Source organism: Pseudophryne corroboree, chromosome 1 (genome assembly GCF_028390025.1).
Source record: "Pseudophryne corroboree isolate aPseCor3 chromosome 1, aPseCor3.hap2, whole genome shotgun sequence".
Taxonomy (NCBI): Eukaryota; Metazoa; Chordata; class Amphibia; order Anura; family Myobatrachidae; genus Pseudophryne; species Pseudophryne corroboree.
This window is the reverse complement of record NC_086444.1, coordinates 466,154,030-466,179,551: the sequence shown is the minus strand read 5'-3', so window position 1 is coordinate 466,179,551 and position 25,522 is coordinate 466,154,030. Positions and strand designations below refer to the sequence as shown.

The following is a 25,522-nucleotide window of genomic DNA, read 5'->3' as shown; positions in this document are numbered from 1 at the left end:
GTGTAAACACCGGGTGGAAATCACATGAGATGCAAACACTGAAATGTAATATAATGATCTATGGCATGGGTCTTCAAACTGCGGCCCTCCAGCTGCTGTGGAACTACACATTTCAGCATGCCCTGCCACAGTTTTGCTATTAAGGCATGCTAAAACTGAGGTAGGGCATGCTGGGATGTGTAGTTCCACAGCAGCTAGAGGACCACAGGTTGAAGACCCATGAGGTTCTCAAACTCGGTCCTCAGGATCCCACACAGTGCATGTTTTGCAGGTAACCCAGCAGGTTCACAGGTGTATTAATTACTCACTGACACATTTTAAAAGGCCCACAGGTGCAGCTAATTATTTCACTTGCGATTCTGTGAGGAGACCTGCAAAACATGCACTGTGTGGGGTCCTGAGGACCGAGTTTGAGTACCTATGTTCTATGGTATCAGGTTGCAAACTGAAGCTCACAAAAAATTAGGAAAAAATAAAACAGAAAAGCCGTAAAATTTTGGATCTAGTCTGCAAAATTGTATTTTTAATGCATTTATACTGTATTTCAGATTTTTTTTTACAGCACAAACCCACCTATAACACCCAATACATCATAAAATATGGACCTAGGCATATTTAGTTATTTCATTGTTTCACCTCCCAGAAAAGATGCATTATCTGGGATTAAATAGGCTTAACCTGTATTTATGAAATGGCTTCCAGTTCTATTTTTATTTCAGGATTAAGTAACAATTTCAGTATGCTATTGATTCCATCTCCCAAAAGAATAACTAAAATATTGTATTTTATTATCTACAAAAGCGGATAGAAAAGGCCTTGCTAGTAAAAATAACACACCAGTTAAAAATGTCTCACTTCAATGAGAACATTAGCACAGCATTAACAAGACAACCATTGCCAGATTTCCAAGAGGAATGAAAACGGAGTGCCAGTTACTTCTTTCACACAGAGACAAGCGTGCGACCTAGATTCTTACACAGTAGCAGTGGTTCATCAGCCCCTGGGCAAAAGAAACCTACACAACAACCTGCGCATTTAACATTTTGTTTATTTGTAACAGGTTTAAAGGTCCCTGTAACAATTGAAACTGATGATCATATGGAAAGACGTGTAACAGACAGTTGCAGAACAACACTGCTCAGTACTAAGAAGATACTATTCTAAAGGGAACTGTTGTAGCCAAAAAACAATGTTTGTTTGTTTGGCTATATCAGATATTGAGGCCTTTACAGTGTGTACAGTTAGGAACACACCTAAAAGAGGAACGATCCACAATTTTTTTTTACTTGACAGCTGAAATTCCAGAGAACATCCAATTTCCTGTATACGCACTACAGAATTATAATGCCTACGTGAACGATAAATTTCCCTGAAGATTTTTTTTTTTTTTAACATGCAGTTTTTCAGACTAAGGGGTATATTCAATTGCAGTCAAAAGCTGTCGTCTGTCGAAAAGACGTCAGTTTTCGACTCTTTTAGGTAGGAAGGGGTTCCGACCTATTCAATATAAGCCCACATGCTTGTGTCGAACACGGGGCGGCCCCCTTTGACCATCTCAATTTGACTATAAAAAAAGTAGAATTGAGTTGCAGGAGCAGAGATGGGGGGGGGGAGCAGCGCTACAGCAGCGGGCAGCGTAGCCGGAGGATGTCACAGCCGTCGCTAACAGCAGCGCCCACCCGGCTCCAGCAAGCGAGACTTCGCTTGCTGGAGCCGGGTGGACACTGCCGTGAGCGGAGGCTGTGACACATCCTCCGGCTACGCTGCCCGCTGCTGTAGCGCTGCTCTCTCCCATCTGCCTGCGGCTCTCCCCCGTCTCAGCTCCCGCATCTCAATTCGACTTTTTTTAAAGTCTAATTGAGATTGCATTGAATAGCCCTTGTCGGATCCATTCTGACAAATGAATGTCGGAATGGATCCAATTTCAATTGAATATACCCCAATGTCCATACACCTTGTATATGCTGTATGGCATCAGCTCATCGGGACCAACGAACATTGGGGGTAATTCCAAGTTGATCGCAGCAGGAATTTTGTTAGCAGTTGGGCAAAACCATGTGCACTGCAGGGGAGGGCAGATATAACATGTGCAGAAAGAGTTAGATTTGGGTGGGTTATTTTATTTCTGTGCAGGGTAAATACCGGCTGCTTTATTTTTACACTGCAAATTAGATTGCAGATTGAACACACCACACCCAAATCTAACTTTCTCTGCACATGTTATATCTGCCTCCCCTGCAGTGCACATGGTTTTGCCCAACTGCTAACAAAATTCCTGCTGCGATCAACTTGGAATTACCCCCATTGTGTAATATTCCTCCAGGTGCTGTGTACAGGGCTGGCCAGTCTCACTACACAGTGTATACCTAGCATTACTCTGTAGCAGACATTTACGCATTCTGGCAGGAGAACATAGAATTACTCTGCAGGAGCATCCAAAACTAATAACCGAGGGTTAAAAAACAATATATGGGCGGGATTCAAGTAGCTGCAGTTATTGATCCCGGGGGGGGGGGGGGGGGGGGGATGTAATTAAATTTTTCCAGATAGCCGATAGAAACAAAATCCTTGATAACTGCCCCTTTCTCGCAGCCGCAAAAACACATGTATCTGGGAACTTTTCCCGGGTGTGTGATTTCATGCGGAAACCGGTGTTTTTTTGCGCAGTAAAACTGAATTACCTGGAAGTAAAAATTGCGAACAAATTACGGTAAAGTCTTGTTTTTACAGTATGAAAAATTATCAGGAATAATTGTCTGGAAAATTTCACAGGAGATTCACAAATATTTTTGGCTTACTATAGTAGTAAGGGACTGCAAAAGGAAGCAGTATAATATATGAACTTAGTAATATGAAATGCACAGCACTCCGTTAGTTCAAGAAACACCAATGTTGATAAGACTTTGAGGCTGATTCAATTGTTTTACCCCATGGCTACCACTAGGCGCCGCAAAACGGAGCAATTCAATTGTTGCTAATTTTAAATGCTAAGTAGCCGCTGGGCTAACATTTCTTCTTGCAGCCTCCTGAGGTGCGAGAAGAAATGTGTGTTAAGGCATCCAAACAGGGAATCCAAACTGCCCATGAGCAGTTAACCTGGAAACTATGGGATACCACACTGTGCTCACAGCACTCTTCTGTGAGCTCCTGTCACCTTTCATCTCCTGCAAATGCCTTGTGCACTGTCTGTGCACTCACTAGTGAACCACTGTTTCATAAACTAAGGATGATATTTAATTGTTTATTGCTCCCGATCTACAGTCTAAAGTGACGGGAGACCGGGGGGGCATGTTCAATTGTTTCTTTTCTTTTTATTGTGAATTGTGCGCCCAGAGAGGTCAGGTTTAGTTGTGTAAATTGGCGAAACCCAACCAAACTTATGGGCAAGACGCAAAAAGTCCCATTTGAGCGTACAAACGGAACACCTTTTGCTTATTTCAGCTCATCATCCTCGGGAAGTGTGAGCTGAAATGCCAGCGCCGGAAGCAGATCGTGCCTGAACAGAGCAACAAATGAATAGCTCTGTTGGGAGCCATCTAATGGCTGCCGACATGAGGAAAATATTTAACATCGCTCTTAGTGTTCACTCTAGGAGGTACAAGGTGCTGGTACAGTGAGGAGGGCATTTTTATTTTAAAGAGCAAAAGTTTAGACGTGATGTATCGCTACAGCTATAATACTCTTAACTGGCTAATAGGCAATGTTCTTAACTTTAATTTTGCTGACTAAACAAGTTCAACTGTTCACTAATTTACATCAGCTGCCTTGCCATTTGCTCTAACTATAATGCTTATTCCTGCTCACTCCTGACTTTCACACAATCATGTCTATAAAAATGTATTATATATATATATATATATATGCATGCAACATCGGATAGGCACTCACCCTTCCCTGTATGTTTTTACAGCGCTGGACTATGACCGCCGCGACCGGATTGCCCGGGGAAGGGGCCTCGTTTCCATAACTACAACAGCAGCTGCCTGACAGTGCAGCGTGTATGCGGAAGGTTGCCAGGGGAACCGGGACGTCCAACGGCGCGACGTCGGATCATGTGACCAGCGCTCGTACATTACGTCACTTACTCACAAGCTGGGAAGGAAGTTCACGTCTTCCCCCTAAAAGATTGCTGTACCTCCCGCCGGCGGGACTTCTTCACCTATAAAGGTAATCACTTTGTTTTACTACACACTTGTTATTTGTTCACCTTGACAAAGGGGTGTTAGCACCCCGAAACGTTGGATGGTCTTTTTTGCACTAGAATGGATTAAACACCGCTTGTTTTGAATATCCATGAGTCTGTCTGAGTGCCACTGCATGCTAGGAAATGCCGTATGTATAACAGTTTCCAGAAGGCACCGGGGCTCCATTTAAAGGGAAGGGTGAGTGCCTATCCGATGTTGCATATGTACTGGACTTTGAGGTCATTACCACATAGACCACTTGGGATAAGGCACCCCCACTTTAACTGCTAAACATTGACTTTATCAAAAATACAGCAGCATCACATTGTGACCCTTTGTGGAAGGAGAAGATTGAGAAGTCAATCACAGCACGGACACCAGCACTTTTTTTAGCACCTTGCATCAGCATGTTCTTTGCACAGTAGCACTAAGCACTTTTCTTTGGGAATTGTCATGCATTGAGACTTTATATATTGCACTTTATACATTGCACATTGATTCAAAGGACTTTTTATATATTTATAAGTCGAGTGATTTAACTTTATCTACGTGATGGCACACGAACACATCCCGGGATATGGTGGTTTGCCAACTAATTTAACGGACACATAGTTTTACCGATGCGGATGCAGATAGGCTGAGGTTTACGGAGGATCTGACTGAGGCAGATGACCAGCTGAGTATGGAGGACATTTTTCATCAATTACTTAAACTAAAGAGGCGTGAATTGGACTTTTTAATGCATGGTATCTCTTTGTCCAATTATCATAGGGACAAAATTATCCCGCGGGGTTTCCGCATTCGCAATGTGCCTACTATAAGACGTTTTAATACTGAGTTCTGCAGCCACTGGATAGGCATTTTGAACAAATGTAGTATGGATTTGATGTTATTGGTTGTGGAAGAGGCAGGCCGTGAGCTCAACGTCACTCGTGAAAAAATACAACAACTAGAGCTAATTCACAAATATATGTTGAGGCTGGATACCAACCAGAACATGATCCAGAAACTACAGCTGCAAGTGAACAAATACAAAGGTGAACTCAAAGTTCAAACGGGGAAAACAACTAACCGTTAAAGAGGACTATGAGACTAATAGGGTCTACCGGTGGCTTTCTGGAGGTGACCCGGGCAACCACAGGCCCTATAATCACAGGTCCAAACATAGCTGGCGTAAACGCCGCGAAGATCGCAATAATGACTTCATGACATCAAACAGCGATAGTGAGTTTGCCATGGGCGACTCAGAAGGGCCCTCCGAGTCACCCAGTGTCCCTTTAGGGACCTCTCCAGCCGCTGCAGCAGGCACAAGAGCAAGATGACACCCACCCGCAGGGGTCAACAAAACACAAGGATCCAAAAATGCCTCAACAAAAAAGAAAGTTTAATATATAATCTGTCTGACCGACAGCTCAGTGACTTGGAAATGAAAGTACTTAGTAACGGTTTATCATTTGTGCCGACAAATACATTTGATGGCCTTGGATGGCAAGTTTGCGCGCAAACTTCGTCTACAGGAATTCTTCCAGCAGCACATTCCTCCAGCTGTTTCGGATCCTCATCAAGCCTACATCAGCTCTACCCGTAAATCCCAGTTTGATCCCGCTTCCACGAATGCCTCAATTAAATCTTTCATTCGACTTGTAGATGACTCGGTATCCAGATATACAGCGGCCTCAACGGGGACTCACTACAACTTATCTAAGTCTGAGCACAGAGCACTGAAACAGCTGGGATCATACAGAGACATAAAATCCGCCCCGCCGATAAAGGGGGCGGTATTGTCATTATGAACCTGTCAGATTACAAGTCCGAAGTTTACAGGCAGCTTTCGGATCAACAAGTTTATTAAGAACTAGCCCATGATCCCACCATGGAATACAAACAGGAGATTCACACTATCTTGGATCTAGCAGCAGCAGCTGGGAATATTTCCAAGAATTTATGTACGGCACTTAAACAAGAATTTCCTGTGGTACCGGTCCGGTTTACAGTGCCTAAAATACATAAGGATGTAGAAAGGCCTCCGGGAAGGCCGATTATCTCTGCGCACAAGTCACTTTACCAACCAATTTCAACTTTTTTAGATAGCATATTACAGCCGTTGATCTGCCAACAACCTAAGTTTATTAAAGACACTACTATGTTCTTAAATCAACTTAAGACATTACCGGATATTCCCACAGGCACTTTAATCTGCACTATTGATATCTGCAGTTTATATACCAGCATACCCCAGGCATTGGGCCTTAGAGCTATGAGGGAGTTTCTAACTCGTGTGGGCATGGAGTCCCTAGACTTGGGTCTATTTCTCACACTGTTGGAATTAACCCTCACAAGAAATTATTTTTTGTTTGACGGTAAATTTTACCGCCAAACTAGTGGGTGTGCTATGGGTAGCAATGTGTCACCGTCATTCGCCAATACCTTTATGTTGCAGGAGGAACAAACAATATTATTTGATGATCTTAACATATCCCAGCACATTTTATATTATTCAAGGTACATAGACGATATATTTATTTTATGGACTGGCGGCCAAGCTAAATTTGATGCACTAATTGCACATATCAACAGCAGGGATTCTCCTATTAAGGTAACAGCAGCAAGTGATTTGGTCACATTAAATTATTTGGATGTGAGGGTGTCCATTAACAACAATAGAATAACAACGGAGGTATTCTACAAACCCACAGATAAGAATACACTATTAAGGCACAACAGTCATCATCCTGGGGCCTTAAAGAAAGGTTTGCCCAAATCACAACTCATTAGGGTGGCAAGAATCACCAGTGATCCCACCAAGTTGATTGGCGCCTTGACAGAAGTAACATCACGTTTTATAGAGAGGGGGTACGATTGCAAGATACTACAGGACAGTCAGCGCGAAATAGCACAGATGCGAAGAGAGGACCTATTAGTCCAGAAAACTAAAAAAGACACACAGATCTTGCCATTTGTTACAAAATATAACACCGCCAGTCCAGTAGTACCTAGGGCCCTACGTGCACTGTGGCCCATTATTGCAACCGATAAATCGTTACCCTCATTACATAAAAAAAGACCTATGGTATGCCATACCAGAGGTAAGAGCATCAAAGACTTGATCGTCCATTCTGATATTACAGGCTTTGGGAATCCTGTACCTACTACGTTCCTCTCCAGGTCCCCAGGGTGCTGCAAATGTCTGGGATGTGAAACATGCAAATTTATGACCCCTGGTTCTACATTTAAGTCTTGTTCAACAGGTAGATCCTACGACATCAGACATGTACTTACATGCACGAGCACTTTTGTAGTATATTTAATTACTTGCCCCTGTGAATTGCAATAGGTGGGCAAGACCATTCGTAATGCCCGCGAACGGTTTGCACTACATAGTGCAATCTTGACCGCTGATCTATCTGGTGAACAAAATTAAAGGCTACTGGTTAATTAAAAAATATTGATTTATATATTACCTATAATGGTCTTTAGAACCGTTTAGGCTGTCATAAACCACTTTGTAATAAATAAATCAATATTTTTAAATTAACCAGTAGCCTTTAATTTAGTTCACCATATATTTATTTCACTTATCCTTTCTAGTAGAGGATGATGCACATATGATACATAAGATATTGGATCATATCAGATCCGAATAATCCCCATTAAGTTAGTATTATTCACACCGTGATATATCAATTCCCCTCAGATATATAAGACTAATATCAATTGTCCTTTAATAGGGGAGTTACTCACTATTAATTTTAATTAGGACCACATAGCTAATTCACTTGAATTTATAGGTCAGTAAATTCATTTAAATTTCTCACAAATAAATAATATAAAATATTTAATTGTCAATCATTTACAAATATGTTGTTGATTATCCTCGGACATAGGTTTCCCATCACTTTAAAAACCTTCTGATAGCTCCATAAGTGGATACCAGCCGGCCAAACGCTGCTAGGTGGGTACCCACTTTCAAAGATTTTTTGAATCCTCACCTCCTTATATTTCCTTCCTTCCATAAAACTTATGTTTCTCTTCACCCAGTCAGTTTTTTATCCCCTGAAGAAGTCCGCTTAGGACGAAACGCGTAGGGTTCATCGATCATTGTACACTATCCTCTTTGCTTCAAGTGTCCTCCTAGAGCTCACACCGTTAGGTGAGGGGGCCATTCTTGGTTTAACATCACAGCAATTTGATATGTGTCCAATTGGTCGGAATGTTTTATGAAATTAAGTGATTACATTGTATGTAATTTTGTATTAAAAATTTATTTAACAAAAAGTTCTGTTATTAATCTGTTATTCTCTGTTGGGTGAATATTTCTGGTGAGTGGGTTTCTCTGCAGGCCCCAACTGGGAAGACTCTGAGAGGAATAGACCCCAAGAGAACCTACTATATGTGGATGAATTGATTATCACTCAAACATTATAGTTTACTAGCGCACTCTGTTTTTTCTGTGTTTCTATTGCTAAGTCCCTATTAGCAGGGGGGCTTTCAGTTGTGCTGCTTATTTGTAAGCGCAGGAAAGGTATTGAATATATATATATATATATATATATATATATATATATATATATATATAAAACTTGTTCAATATAACTTAGCAGTCATTACTTTCAGATTGATAAACATACATTTTCGCCGTTTAAAGGAAGTGGCTAAGGCCCAGTGTCTCATTCAGCCCTCCATACGGGGGGGGGGTAACAGAGCCAAAAAATTACTCCAATTAGAATCTAGGTGGATCCATAGATTAGATACTCTACGACCAAAAGGGCTGAATGAGACACTGGGCCTTAGCCACTTCCTTTAAACGGCGAAAATGTATGTTTATCAATCTGAAAGTAATGACTGCTAAGTTATATTGAACAAATTTTCACACTAAGTGGTGCTGTTACTAAATGTACTGCTGTTGTTTACAAAAAGAGGTGCAGTTTTATTGTTTTTATGCCTTGTCAGTACATCTGTGTAATGTTTATATGTTCTCTCTTTTTTAACTTTATGTCACTAAGTGCTTTTTATGTAATTTGGTAATGCACTAAGGAGGAATTTTCATGTGGATATGAATCAGCGCTTTTAATACACTTTACGCAGAGCCACTTTATAAATTTTACCTGATGTTTACTTTATGCACCTTTAATGTTAAGCCAGGTGGCTTCCAAAAGCACTAGATGCACTTTCTATCCCCAGAGTGGGTCTTACTCTAAATAAGCTTTTTTGATGAATTATAATATAGAATAAGACATAATGTCTTGGAAATTTCTGTCACGGAGTGCTGATTATTGGTCCCATTGATGATCCTCTGTTTTGTTTACAGCATCACTGTGGTTACCAGCCAGGGACCCATTTTGTCACTTCCGCAGGAAGTGACATACACGGAAGTAAGGGAGGCGGAGCCAGGTATGCTGGGACTGCGGTGATGTGCAGTGGGAAGTCTCCTTGGGTGAGTCTGTCTATATATTTCACTTTCTGCACTGTTTGTTCATCCTGATGAAGGGGATTTGTTCCCCGAAACGTTGATGTGATGATTTGAATACACACCTGTTTGCTTTTCAACAAATCTCTGAGTGCCGCCTCATTTTTTTTTTATCTACACATGGGGGTTGCCAAACCCAGATGGAGGGCACTAGAGTAAGCAAGCCCTAGAGGGCATCCAGAGTGCCGGGGTTACGCTGTATGGATATAGATATTTCTATATATATATATATATATATATATATATATATATATATATATATATATATATATATATATATATATATATATATATATATATAGAAATAGAAGAGCACACACTTTCAATAACTGAATGATGCAAACAGAAAGGGGAAGAGGAAATAAAGCCATCTGTCTGTTTAAGATAAGAACAATGGATTATTTCTTAAGGGGACAGTATACACACCCACACCTTGCTAACCCATGGTTTTAACAATTATAACCATTGAGGTCTTTTTGAACGCCAGGGTTTTCCAGATGAAAAAGAGAATGTTCTTAAGGTGAAAAATGCACTCCACTTGGGGGGTGATTGCTACTTGATCGTAGCTGTGCTAAATTTAGCTCAGCTACGATCAGGAACACAGACATGCGGGGGGGTGGGGGGGGGTGCCCAGCACAGGGCTAGTCCGCCCCACATGTCAGTCCCTGCCCCTTCGCTGACGTACAAAAGCATCGCACAGCGGCGATGCTTTTGTACTTCAGGAGTAGCTCACGGCCAGCGCAGCTTTTGCGTGCTGGCCGGAAGCTACTCAATGCTGCCCTTCTCGCAGCGGCTGCGTGTGACGTTACGTCACACGCAGCAGCCCGCCCCCCCACATGGTGGCCGGACCGCGCGCACATAACGCTGCCGTGCCGCCCCCTCCCACCCAGCGACCGCCTCTGCCTGTCAATCAGGCAGAGGCGATCGCTAGGCAACGACAGCCGTCAGCTGTCAGCCATGCGCCGGCGAACTTCTGACCTGATCGCTGCGCAGAACTGCAGAAATCATTCAGGTCAGAATGGCCCCCATTGTGGGGAACACTTTCTAATACACTTCCTACTTCTTTATATACAGTTTTTTTATGTATTACACAGTGCTTCACAGATATTAGTCATTCACAACAGTCCCTTGCCCCTGGAGCTTAGTCTATTACTTACACACACACACACACACACACACCAGTTAATTTTGTAGGTAACTGCAATTGTGGGGGGAAAACACACAAAAACTCAGAAAGTAAAAACACCACACAGATAGTGCCCTTGGTGGGAACTGAATTCAAGAGTCCAGTACTGTGAAGCAGCAATGCTAACTGCTGGGGCACTGAGCTGCCCACAAATGAAATCCTCTAATGCAATGGTTCTCAACTGTGTGCGGTGGCACTCTGGGATGCCTCAGGACACTTGCAGGGGTGCCCTGGGTTGGTGGTCCAGGACCATTTCAAATTACTAGTATTTATGGCCAATGTAATAGCAAAACCAGTGCTGCTGGCTGCTACTTATAAATATGTGGACAAACAGGAGCTTTATCAATATTCGGTAAGCTTCTTTCATTTTTGTAGCACAGCCTATAAAATGACAGCTGATTGGTTGGTACTTTATCTCTCCAAGATTTGCTAAATTCTCCCCATAATTCCATTCGGAAAGTGTCATTGTGTACTGTATTGTAACTTACATAACAATTGACATAAAAAATGATATGCATACACTTAGCACGCCATATATTAATTTCTATTGGCTCTTGAGATTATTATTATTATTATCATCCTTTATTTATATGGCGTCACAAGGGTTCCGCAGCGCCCAATTACAGAGTACATAAACAAATAATCAAATAATCAAACAGGAAAACAGCAACTTACAGTTGATGACAGTATAGGACAAGTACAGGGTAAATAAACATAGTTACATCAGCAGATGACACTGGAATAAGTATCAGGTGGCAGAAGACTGATGGATTTGGTGCAGTTGAAGATTATTAAAGTAAGAAAAAGGATAAGCACATGAGGGAAGAGGGCCCTGCTCGTGAGAGCTTACATTCTAAAGATCAGAAAATACCTTAGCTGAGGTACACTCCTTGTTGAATAGGCGATTTGTAATGATGTCAGGTCGTGAAATGCATTCTACATTATCATGACTTCCAGTTCATTTTTGTTCTGCAATGTTATAGAAATATGGCCTAAATGATACTTAGGGGTATATTAATCATAATCTGCATCTCAGATGTGGCTGGGATGTTATAAATTCACATTGCGATATCTGAATACATCACAAATATGTATCAAATATTGCACGCAGAGACAATGCTTGAGAGAAAGCGCTGTCCCTACGAATCCTCTCAGAGTATTTTTCATAAAAAATACCTTGTGTGTGTGACCGCGCATGTGCTGCCGGCCACCTCTCCCTGCCATGCCCGCCGGGATTTTCACAGCATCAGCTGATCGGGGACACACAGAGAAGGAGCCAGTCACCAATCTATGGGGTCGATTCTATTCGGCAACTAATGAATAGCGCCGGGAATTAGCTCAATTCAGCAACTAATTACCTGCAATTGTCGGGAATTCTTCTCTCATCCCCGGGGGATGAGAGACAAAAACCCGACAAAAGTGCTGCCTCGTGGCTGGCGCGAGGCTGATTCTGTCGGGAATCTGCCTCGCGCCGCAGAGTTAAGTCGGAGAATGCCCGTTCTCCCGACAATTCAACCTGTTTTGTCGGCGAGAACGGGCCATCGCCGACGTAACTAGTTGCTGAATTGAATAGCGTCGGGAGCTAATTCCCGGTGCTATTCATTAGTTGCCGAATAGAATCGACCCCTATGGCTGCAGCAGCATGCAGGTAAGTGTTTTTTTTTTATATATTTTTCTTTTTACATTTTTTTTTTCCTTCAGTGTTCAGCCTAAGGTCTATTTAGGCACACATCCTAGGGGCTGTCTCCAAGCTCAGCCTTCACTGCCACCATGAAGAGAAGCCAGAGCTAGAGTAGGGAAACTGGAGGGAAGCCCTATTATCGCTATCTGAAGATAGTGTTGTCATCACAGGGCTCTCCCTGGTATTTTTTTTTACTATTTATTTTAGTCAATTCAGGCATGGGATATACGATCTAATTACTAAAAAAAAAAAAAAATGAGTTTAAGGGCTTGGAGGGAATTTTGCGAATTCTCCTTCAATTGTCCATTAGTACATGCCTGTGAAATTAAATTTTTTTTTAAAAAGGTGTGAAAATAGCCAATTTCACATTATATACAGAACTGAACCAAAGATCAGAATAGGCCTCTGATGAATAGGTCATTTGGCTCAGTGTGGTTGTGGGTCTATACATACCAGCTTTTCTGCCAGTCCCAGTAATCCTACTACTGTATGTATCTATGGGGTCTATTTACTAAGCCTTGGATGGAGATAAAGCCTACGGAGATAAAGTACCAACCAATTGGCCCCTAACTGCCATGCCACAGGTTGTGTTTGAAAATGACAGGAGCCGATTGGCTGGTACTTTATCTCCGTCCAAGATTTAGTAAAATAGACACCTATGTTACCAAGGCCTTTTTGTTGTTTGCCTACATATACCCCTAACAAATACCGCTGACTAACTGAAATATCATTATGGCAGCATATGAAACAGTATTCTTAAGGCCTATACACACTGGGCGATTTTGAGCTGAAAGCAGCTCACTTTTGGTGTGTTGAGCTGCTTTCAGCTCAAAGCCGCCCAGTGTGTATGCCCAAACGATGAGCAGTGATCGCTAAGGCGCGCTCCCGTTTCATCGCTGGCAGCCGCCATTCATCTACTACTATTACCAGTAGATGAACGGCAGGGTGAGCGGCATCCTGCTATGGAAAGCCGCTCACCCCCGCTGACAACGCTGGGCAGCGGGGAAAAGCGCTCAGTGTGTATGCACTGAGTGCTTTTCAGCTCAGCGATGTCAGTGATCATCACTGTGCATACACGCTGGGGAAAAACGCCCAGGGTGTATGGACCTTTAGAGTTGTGTTATACAGAAGACTTGTTGTTGTTTTGTTTTTTTTTTACTTACATTGCTTGGTGGTCTGTACACTGCAATTCAACCAGATACATCTGTATAAAAAGATGACTCAAGGGAATGGAGCCTGGCTGACATAAATCAGTATCTAAAGAATGTACAACTTGTCAAGGCAGAGCTGACACCCTTGAGAGAGCCAAGGATCTAGAATGAAAGCTTAGAATACAATCTCCCGTTATTGCTGCAGGTACAGTGACTGCTGAAGGTGTATACTGCTCTGGGCACAGAGCCTGGCAGAGGACTGTGCTATACCCCTGCGGAATACAGAGCACACACCGTGAGCGGACTACCCATGACAACAGGTCAATGATCATATCATAAAGGGCATAGTCACCCACTCACCGGGCTCCCATCTTTCCTGAGGATCCGCTTCACCAGCATGACCCGGCTGCTGGGCTTCTTCCTCTTCTCCTGGCTCATCTTGCCGGCGCCGTCATCATCCTGCCCAGTGGCTGCTGCTGTCACCACTGATGCCCGGGTCACTATCAGGGTACCTTCTGCAGCTGGGTCCGCGGTGTCCAGGGCTGTCTCGCAGCACCCGGCCTGCAGACCTGGGCAGGAGGTGAGGTCTATAGTGGCCACCAGTACGGCTTTGCTGGGGTGCTCCGGGAGCAGGTGTACGGGCAGCGGGGAGACGGGGTAGCCGGGAACCGGGCGCAGAAGGAAAGGGGGCTCTATCCCCGCTGCTTCCAGCGAGATCGGGGTGAGGAGCGCTGGGTAGATGGGCACAGTGCGGGCAGGGCAATCCTCCGTGCTGGCAGCGCGGTGATAGGACACACACTGGGCTCTAGATGCTGCACGGTCCGGGTGGTTAGGCTGAGGCGCTGCTCCGGAGGCAGGCTCGGGCTGGTGAGCTCCGGTGCCCTCTCCCGGCCGCCTCTCGTCCCCCGACGGATCCAGACTCCAACCCCGGTCCAGCTGGACCTGCCCACCTATGCACTCACAGACCGGTAGCCGCGGCCTCCACCTTCTCTCCAGGAGCAGCAACAACGACTGCGCCCTCCCCCAGCCTTCCCGGATGCGCGTCACCGGCACCCTGACACTCTCTGACGGACGCGGCGTCACTCGGGGAGCTGCAGTGCGGGTGCCGGGTGGTAGGGGGCGCAGGGAGCTCACCTCCGACCGTCAGTGCTGCTGACACCAACAAGGCTGACGTACTGCAGCTGCACATCTATCGTGTTATCTACCTGTGTTCTGTATATAACTCACCTGTCATCTCTAGTATGGGCTGCACATTCTGTATACAGCAAGGGTATGGCACAACCTGAGAGGATTCATCAGGCAGCTGTATATTTTCATTTCATGGAACTACTGTTACAGGCAGCGGCGGAACTTGTGATTAGTTGGTCCTGCCCTGGTGCAAAAATATACTTTAGGCCCCTCTCTCCTCCCACCCAGACTTCATAATATGACACACGCCAGTGGGATATTAGAATAATATTTGGTGAATGTGTCTATAGTTTTATTTTGCAAAAGCTATTAAAAAAAGTAAAAGACCACTGTTACAAACACAATTAGTATCTTATAGTCTATTTATGAAGCAGTGAAATCAGTGAAGTGAGCCAGTGGAGAAGTTGCCCATGGCAACCAATCAGCATTAATGTAACATTTAAAAATTATAGGTAGCAGCTGTTTGATTGCCATGGGCAACTTCTCCACTGTCTCACTTCTCCACACTGTTCACTGCTTCATGAGTAGACCCCATTATAATCCACAAAATGCTTTTTTAATACCTGCAGTTCTAATTTTAATAGGCCTCTAAGTAAAACCATGGGTAGATATCAACTGTACATAAAAATAATAATAGTTTTTTATATAGCAATCGTACTCAATTTGCATTTTATAAACTTCAATATTAATAGCGTACAGTAAAAAGAGCTAAGCATTTGGGTTGTATTTTCTTTTTTTGCACTATAAAGATGCATTAATGAAAACCTTGAATAAACAGATAAATCTTAAGTCTGTGAAGGATTCTACAATGGAAGCTTCTCTGTGGCAGCAAGTTCCAGAGAGTTGGAGCTGCAAACATAAAAGCACTACCCCAAATGAATGACAGCAGATGTTATTTAGCGCTAATTAGTAGTTCATCTGCAGATGGAAGTAAGCGAGTGAAAGTCTAAGGAATCAGAAGCTGCTTCAGGTACCTTGGACCCTGGTCATGTAGGGTTTTGAAAGTCAGTAAACTAATCTTGAAATAGAATTGCCTTCTTTGCATGAAACCCAATTAAAAGATTAAGGAGGGAGATGCAATCTCTTATTTTTATATACAGTTCGAAACGTCAGTAGTTGCATGGATGTCGCCGGTTTCTAATGTTATTGGAGTCTACAGTTCACGTCTTATACAGTAGGTGCTTATTATCCACCATTTCCAGGAGCAGTCTCAGGCTTAAAAATTTCTTGCTAGAATTATTTGATGCAAAATGTCTATTTATAAGAAGTGAGCAACTACACAAATATACAAATATTCCTATGTCACTGTACATTGTAGTACAATACAATAGATTGTTGCGCTCTATCCCAGTGTTGGGTTTGTTTGTAATGATTGTGACTAAGATCAGAGCCAGATTGGGGGTTGGGGGGGCAGGGGGTACGTTACCCTGGGCCCACCAAATCTCAGGGGCCACCCTTGCAAGACCAAATTAGTTTTTCAGAGATGGAGACAGCCTTGTATCCATCTCTGCAACGCAGGCATAACGGAAGCAGCTCCCCGGCTGGCGACTGCTCTCCTCACAGAGCGCTCTGATCACCAGGGCTCTCTGCTTTGGAAACATTGGGTGTCATTCCGAACTGATCACACGCTGCAGTTTTTCGCAGCAGTGCGATCGGGTCTGAACTGCGCATGCGCCACAACCGCAATTCCATTGGCTGTTAGGGCCAGAACCCTTTCCTGGAACCTGGTGGACATTAGCAGCTATATGCCAGAAACCAAGATAGCAGCTTCCAGCACCCGCCGCCTCATTTTGGAGTTTCATGATCAGACTCCATGGTCCCCAGCTGACTTGGCCGCACACCTCGCCCGGTGACAGCAGCCTGCACCTCCGCCGGATGGACCCTGCTAGAGTGCCCAGACGGGTAAGTCACTGACTCCCCCAGGCTGGTTCATTACACTCTGGACAGACCTGGACCTCTAGTGATCAGCCTGCCTGAATATGCACAGCATGAGCCAGGTGCATGAGGAAAACTGTATGCATCACTGGTCAATTGTGTGTACTCAGCATCCCTCAGTTTTGCAGCAATATATTCCTCTGTCCGAGGTGTGCATCTGTGCTTCTCAAGTGCAGCAGAACTATAACTCCCAGCATGATGCATTGTATATATTCATTAATATTCTTAGCAGGTCAGACCTGGGCTACAATTTTTCCTGAAACATAATGCAAGGACTTTTAATTCCACAGAAGCTGGAGAATCATATTTGGTTTTATCAGTAAATCTGGTTGTAGAGGAACAGAACATGGAGTAGAGTTTATTCACTGCCACTATTCACAATGTAACCATCATGGACTCCAGGCAGAGCAGGTTACTTTCTTGCATCCTGTCCACTTCTTAGTAAAATCTGTGGGTTGGGGGAATAATGATGAGATTCTCAGCATATGGCATCCTCCTGGCTCCACCACCTCTGTGTGATGTAGCTGTGTCCCCTCAGTGGCCTCCTGCATCTCCCTGTGCTAAGTGACATATCAGCTTTTCATACTTAAGCCTGTGCAAGTGACAATGGGCTTCCCAGTTGGAAGATGTTTCCTCGTCAACATAGACAAGGGTCTTTAATGAAAGTGTTGTCAGGATATGGAACTTTTTACCAATTTATTAAATGTATTTAATAGTTGATTGGATGCATTTACTACCAGAAATGATATCCTGAGCTATGATTATTAGGTGATAGACCCAGGGATTCATACATGCAAGCTATTATCTTTCCAGTACATGCACCACAAAAATATGTTGGCATTACTTATATAAATAAAAACATAACAATCTAATAGATAGTATTGTTTCAAATCAACGTTGGTCTATTCCAGTGGTTCTCAAACACGGTCCTCAGGACCCCACACAGTGCATGTTTTGCAGGTAATCCAGCAGGTGCACAGGTGTATTCATTATTCACTGACACATTTTAAAAGGTCCACAAGTGGAGCAAATGATTTCACTTGCAATTCTGTGAGGAGACCTGCAAAACATGCACTGTGTGGGGTCCTGAGGACCGAGTTTGAGAACCTGTGGTCTATTCCAATCATTCTCAAGCAGGTGTATGCAGCCCAAATAACTGCTTTGGCTTTCAAAATATTTGCATGATGTTTATTGAGTTAGCTTCCACATACAGGAATAAATCCATGACAAGTTAATGAAGAGGTATTCACAAGTGTTTAAAACTGATCATATTATAAATAAGGGACAGACAAAAAAAAACAAAAACAAATTAGCTCTCTTGTATTCTTGTTGCATATGTTTTTCTTTTACAAGCATTGATATTTGTTTTTGAAAGCATCGCCCATTGAATACAATTTGCAGTGAAGTCTATTGCTGGCCCCTTAACAGCTTCTCTCTAAATTGCCCATTTATCAATAGTCACATCTTGAAGTGCGATTTGGGCACAATGGCCCCCATTTATCAACGGGAAAAAATTCTTCTGCTAATTAACGTTACTGCTCGCCGCGCTTTTTTACTTGTATTCAGCATTGAAGCTGTCGCTGGCGAGTGGTAACGTAAAAACACCCGTCAGCGCTGTTTGTCAAGGCTAAACAGCGCTGACGAATGCTCTTTTTCTCCGGCATCCGTAACTACTGCGCATGCGTCGTTGTATGCATACTCCCGGCACATGCGCAGTAGTGATTTTCAGGCTGTCTCTATAGCAACCCGGCAGGCGTGATGCATGTCGGAATTGCTGCGGGACGGGGGAGCCGGAGCGCAGGACGGACACCGCTGCAGTGGTGTCCATAACGTCTGCCTGGAGCAGACAAAGCAATTTTAGGTAAGCGAGCGCTATTTCAGAAATAGCGCTCGTTGGTAAATACACTTTACTGTGCAGCAGTATAGGGAAAATGAAAGGCTAATAGCGCTGCTAGTTAGCAGCGCTATTAGCTTTGTTAAATAGAAATTGGTCCCATTTACCACTTAAAACGAGTTTCCAGCATGGAAACTCATTGATAAATGGGGCCCAATATTAGCACCCAAAATCACATTGCAGAATGCAATTACATGGCTCAGACGTATAGGGGGGTACGGATGGGAGAGATGTGTGCTGAGCGATCTTAACACAGACTGCTCAGCACACATCTCTTCCCCAGCTCAGTACAGCGCGATGTGCTGAGCTAGGGGGAGACAGACGTGGGGCCACTCACTTCACACAACGGTGAAGTGAGCGACCCGCTAGATTGAGCCTGCATGCAGGCTCAATCTAGCACCGGCGATAGCGGTGCACGGGGCCGCGCATCGCTGTCGCTGGGGGGCATACACACGACAGATCCCTGCTTAAAATCTAAGCAATCTAGTCAGATTGCTTAGATTTTAAACACGGATCTCTCCGTGTGTACCCCCCTTATGAAATGGCACAAACAAGGACAGTGGCTCTGAAAGGATTCCATCCCTGCAACGTGTTCACTTAAGTGCTAAGTCTCCTGGGTATGTTTGGTCCGCTGATCATGTATGCATACCTCCCAACTTTTTGTATTCCAGTTGCCGGACTCTTCTGCGTGGCAAAGCTGCGCCCACCCAAAAAGGTGGTGTGACTTCAGTAAAAGGGGCATGGCAATGCCGTGACAGCCTGCCACCCCTCCCATTTTCATCACAGTGGGGGCTTGGCCAGCGCTCTGTGAGCTGCAGGCCATGCCCCCAGTCCCTCTGTTCCTGTGAATAGACAGCAGAGAGCGGTGAGTGATAGGAGCTTTCCAACTGCCGCACCACCACTGCGGCCCACGGGTGGGACAGTCCCAAAAAACGGGACTGTCCCGCAAAAATCTAGATAGTTGGGAGGTATGTGCATGCACAACAGCCATTGCCAGGGAGGCTTCTGGAGAAACCCTCTCCTGGTGTTTTCTGCGAATTGTAGCCCATAGGCTACATTGGGCTAACACTATCTTCAGATAGCGTTAGCTGCAGGGGCCAAGCTTGGGAATGCTTCCTATTCCAGAGCTTGGTAAATCTGACAGCATCGCATTCTATGGGGATTGCAGCTGCAATCAGAAATGGATGAACTACAGCAGATATCAGAGATATCTGCTGCAATCCCTCTTTAATACATGGGGGTGATACTAAATATTTGCGGTTACCCTGAGAAAACACCTGCCGCAAATATTTAATGATAAATGGGCCCCTAAGAGAAAGCTATCAAAATATTTAGTGGAGTGAGAACCTAAAGACCATCTTTCCTCCTTTACACTGGGTAGAAGGGACCATAAGAGTTTATCCTGCTACCCCATCCAAAAGACAAATATTGTGGAAAATAACAGTTGGGGGTCAATTGAGGTTGATAATTTTAATTTAATTGATCTATACAAACAAGAGTAAGAAATATATGTTAATAATTGGCTATACAAATGTTAATTGAGTGTACTATAATCTTTTTGTTGTATGCAATGTTTTGTACTTTTTGTACTACATCTTAACAAAAATATGTTAAATGATATTTTTCCAGATCTAGAAAGAAATGTTGAACCCTAGGCAAAAGATTAGGGCAAAGTAAAAGTAATTCTTAAAAAGATAAAGAGCCATTTTAGCAGGTTTTCTATCATGTCGTGTTCATCAGATGGGTTTAACGTTTTCCTTCTGTTATCAATGTTGCTATTCCAAGGCTTTTGGGTACACAATATTTTTTGTTTTCCCACCTCCATTTTAGTCAGTTATTTTAGTTAATTGAATTTTGATTATTTCAGTAAGTTATTACAGTTCATTAAAGTTTTCATCCAAATCCACCCAGTGGATGGCCCAGGACAGGCTCCCTACGTCAAAGTTCTGTCTGGCATATACCAACAGGAAGTCTGATCAGGACCTCAACCCTTTAGTATGTCTTTGTGGACCCAATGTTATCAATTTGTGAAGTTTTCATCCAAATCCATCCAGTGGGAGGCCCAGAAAAGACTCACCAAGTCAAAGTTCTGTCTAGTGAACACTAACAGAAGGTCCAACCAGGACCGCAACCCCCTAATATGTCTTCTGGGATCCAGTGTTATCGCTCTGTGAAGTTTTCGTCCAAATCCATCCAGTGGACGGCTCAGAACAGGCTCCCCGATTCAAAGTTCTGCCCAGAGTACACCAGTGGAGTCCAACCAGGACCCTAACCCCCCTAGAACCTGGCCAGGATCCAACTGGACCACCTCGTGTTGGTTTCATCCCAGTTGGTGCAGTAGTGTCCGAATGCATTGGTGGACAGACAAACAAACAGACCTATGAAAACGCCAATTATTATAATTAAAATAACTCCAACGTATTGTGATCAATTAGGTGCACAATGTGCCACTGCAACAGCAGCAAAATGCCATCAGTGGCACACTAACTTGACCTAATCTTTCCTGGAATTGCAGAATTTTGAACAAAAAATCAGAGAGTCCGGAGTTACTCTAATTGACACATCCAGGCATTTTTACACAGGGTTAGCTAATTTGCCCCTAATTCAATTAACCCAAGAAGGGATATCTGTTGGCATATGCGCAGAAGAACAGCTGAGGGCAGAGCCAGATTAGAAGAGAGGAGCGCAGGGAGCACTGTATCCCAGGACCCTTCTGTCAGGGGGGATTCACAGTTACAGCACACTGACATCGCTGGCTGTTCCTCTTGTGCAGCAGTAGAAGGAAGAAACAATGGAGGTTATTTAGACTCAGTAGCAGTTTTGCTAAAATCGTAAAACTGCTACTGTTTAAAATTGCATGCTGGGGGCTGCCCAGCACAAGGCAAGGCTGCCCAGCATGCATAGCACCACCCTGCATTGCGATCGCATTTCAGATTTCAGGAAATAGAGGTAGACGCAGCTTGGCTGCATATGTAGGTACATCTCTCTGCCATGTTTCCTGTCGCAGGAAATGCAGGCAACGTCATCCAGCCACCACAAAAACAGTAATGACACGTCTGCATTTCCTGCACCACTCTCCACCAATGCCGCATTGCCATCCCCGAACGCCTGCCACCTGTCAATCACAATGTGATTGCATCATGCCGGATGTGATCACATTGTGAAGAGTTGCGCACTTTCAATGCGACTGCTGTGCATGTGCAGTTGGCTAAAAATTGTCTGTTTGCAAAATCGCTGTTTGAATAACCCCCCATATGCAGTACAGAGTAGAGACACAGGAGTATCAGGCTTGATGAGCTGCCAATGTAGTTTCTCGGCCAGAAGAGCGATATGAGTGGGGAGAGGGCTGTAAGTGACCCAGAGATTGCAGCTTCTCCCCATCCCTCCCAATACACAGCAGGCTAGATTCATTGTTTGGATCCTGTGTAACCTGTTGTTTGGTGAGAACATTTGGAACTGGACAGAGTCAAACGAGACAGTCCTACTGAGTCCTGTTCCAGTGTGTAAGTAGTACAGGTGCTGCTGCTCCATAACCCTCACCCTAGTGCCTAGCCCTAACCTCAATCCCAGTACTCACTTCCGGGATCCATCGGGATTATAGCTGTCGGGATTCCGCTGTTAGTCTTCTGACTGTTAGGATCCTGACTGCCAGGATTTTACTGCATCCCATTCTTGTATGTGACAAGATATATGATTAATTTTATTTTTACAGTATATGTCTATTTTAATTTTGTTGAAGTTGTCTTTGTTCCACTTAAAGAAAACTAAAAAAAATTGTCTCTCAATTATGTGGAGCTATAAACAGTACCCAGTACCAATTAGTTTAAATCTAATATACAATTTTTTTTTAAATTTAATATACACGGTCTCATATACACCCCTACCACTGGAGCATACTGCTGCACTTGCACTGTGCAACCCCATAGTGGAGGTGGGTAGGATGACAAGTGGGGATGCTGACAAGATGTGGAGGGTCGGAGGAGTGGGGGTGGGTTCCCCTGTGTTGTTATCCAGGCTCCTCCAAGGCTTAATCCGGCCATAGCTGAGGGCGTAAAGTCGAGGATAATGGGGGTAATTCTGAGTTGATCGCAGCAGCAACTTTGTTAGCAGTTGGGCAAAACCATGGGGGTAATTCCAAGTTGATCGCAGCAGGAAATTTTTTAGCAATTGGGCAAAACCATGTGCACTGCAGGGGGGGGCAAATATAACATTTGCAGAGAGCGTTAGATTTGGGTGTGGTGTGTTCAATCTGCAATCTAATTTGCAGTGTAAAAATAAAGCAGCCGGTATTTACCCTGCACAGAAACAAAATAACCCACCCAAATCTAACTCTCTCTGCAAATGTTATATCTGCCCCCCGTGCAGTGCACATGGTTTTCCCAACTGCTAAAAAATTTCCTGCTGCGATCAACTTGGAATTACCCCCAATATCCTGCCACTTCCCCCAGTTCTCTTCAGCCTTATCTCCCCTTATGTCTCTCCAGACTCATACCCCTATTGTTTCTACAACTGAAGCTTAGCACCATCTCTCCGGCCCCCTAGTATCTCTCTAGCACCAGCCAACCCCCTTTTGTCTTACCAGTCCCCCAAGCGTGCTCAGAATTGTCTGTTTTAAATAAATGGGGATTTAACAAATGACAAGGTAAACTCAAATCACACTATGGGATAAATGTAATAGCCTGTGAACTGCAGGTATTGACGGGCTCCCAGCGAGTCGTCCCAATGGCTTAAAGCAGCATTCATTTGAAATGCAAAACCAGGTTGTTGTTCTTTTCTCTCTCGCACTTTCTCTCTTTCTGCCTTCCTCTATCCCGGTAGTCCACCTCTCTCACTCTCTGCTGGGCATTTTCTTTTTCTTAGTCTCTCACTCTCTTCTTGGTTGCCTCCTTTACTCACTCTTCTCTGGACCACCTCTCTCTCTCTCTCTCTCTCTCTCCTGATGGGTCTCTACTCTCTCTCTGTCTCTGTCTCTCTCTCTCTCTCTGTCTTTCCTATGGACCATCTTTCTCTGTCCCCTCCCCTTTCAAATAGGGATGAAGAACCTAATCGCAGCACAGTCACCTCTAATTGAAACTGTCTCTAGGAAATTATAACAGTTAGGAGGTATATATATATATATATATATAATATATATATATATATAGAGAGAGAGAGAGAGAGAAAGAGAGAGATAGGGGCCCCAACCATTGTCTCACCTGAGCTCCATGAGGGGCCAGTGCAAGGTTTCTCAGCACCCTAGGCAAAACTTCAACCTGCTGCCCCCAACCACCACCACCAATACCCACTTCCCAGCCCTGCAGATGAATGTGTGACTTATAAGTTCCACAATCACCAATTGCATTAAGTACAACAAGCATGTTTCTGCAGCGAGGTACACAGTGTTCCACAGGGAATACATCAGGGTGTAGAGATGGATCTTGATCCAGAGGCACCAGCAAGCTAAAGCTTTAGACTGTCCCAGGATGAATTGTGGGGCCTCCTCTAAAACCCCGCCTCCAGGCACTGTGAGCTCAGTTTTAGAGTTGGTGCCTACATGAAGCAGGTCACTTAACAGGGGGGGCTGCACTAGGCAGCCCTGAAAAAGCTTTTTAGTAGACTTCAAGGGCTGCAGCACTACATATGTCAGTGTGACATACTGTACTGCGGCTCCATCACTTCCCCAGCGGCGTTGCATACTACCTCTGGCTCTGTTCCCAGGTACTTGCGGCGGAGACGCTCTGGCTCTAGGCACACGGACACTGGCGCTCTCCTGGTTTGCGTGGCTGCTATACAAGGGAGGAGGTAAGAGAATCCCCTAGGCGGCACCCGCCATTAAATCGCGTTCCGATCGCAGTCTATGGAGACGGACTGCAACGCTGGTGTGGACACTGTCACCGAACAGGGACCCAACTATATCCACCTGGGCATAGAAGTACAGGTTGGATATACTAATATCCATTTTAATAAGACTCCATAGTACCAGGTGGTGAAGTCCAGCATAGGTGAGCTGGCGCTTGACCTATAGCCTCTCCCCCGGCCCAGGGTGCCATCTACTGATGGTGTTCCCGCCCTGGAGCTGCATCACACTCTCCCTCAATCCCTGACTGAGACACTGAGCGCCATTTTCTAAAATAGATGCGACTGGTCTCCGGGACTGCAGGGCAACGTCTCCTTTGTAAACCCACCTGTACATTAGCGCCGTGGTTTTACAAACACTTACGTATTCTACATGTCGATAATAAGATAGCGTTAGTTAAGAACAAGTGTACCTGTGCCAGAATATATGGGCCCTCATTCTGAGTTGATCGCTCGCTAGCTATTTTTTGCAGAGCAGCGATCAGATAGTCGTCGCCTCTAGGGGAGTGTATTTTTGCTATGCAAGTGTGCGAACGCTTGTGCAGCCGAGTGGGACGAAAAAGTTTTTTGCAGTTTCTGAGTAGGTCTAGACTTACTCAGCCGCTGCGATCGCTTCAGCCTGTCCGGTCCCGGAATTGACGTCAGACACCCACCCTGCAAACGCATGGACACACCTGCATTTTCCCTACCACTCCCAGAAAACGGTCAGTAGACACCCATAAACGCCCTCTTCCTGTCATTCTCCTTGCAATCGGTTGTGCAAATGGATTCTTCACTAGAAGCATTGCACAGCAACAATGCTGTTTGTTCCCGTATGACGCGCCTGCGCATTGCAGTGCATGCGCATGTGCAGTAGTAGATGAACACACAAATAACAGCGCTGATTCAAAACATATGTGTACTTTTTATTTTCCATAATTAAAAACAATAATAAAAACACACATTTAAGAATAACTATATCCTAGATACCGGTTACTCAGTGTCCGCCCCGCGGGGTCTTG

At 44.2% G+C, this 25,522-nt stretch overlaps 1 protein-coding gene across 1 annotated transcript in view; it reads right to left on the bottom strand.

The window, feature by feature from the left end:
- The window catches only part of LOC134982190 (hippocampus abundant transcript 1 protein-like), a 127,142-nt gene extending 103,099 nt beyond the window's left edge, over positions 1-24,043 (bottom strand). Inside the window, exons 1-2 of the mRNA XM_063948709.1 lie at positions 23,882-24,043; positions 14,030-14,803 (exon numbers count right to left, since the gene is read on the bottom strand). Of these exons, the coding sequence (XP_063804779.1) occupies positions 14,030-14,803; positions 23,882-24,043 (936 nt within the window). The remainder of the gene's footprint in view (positions 1-14,029; positions 14,804-23,881) is intronic.
- Between the last annotated feature and the right edge of the window lie 1,479 nt (positions 24,044-25,522).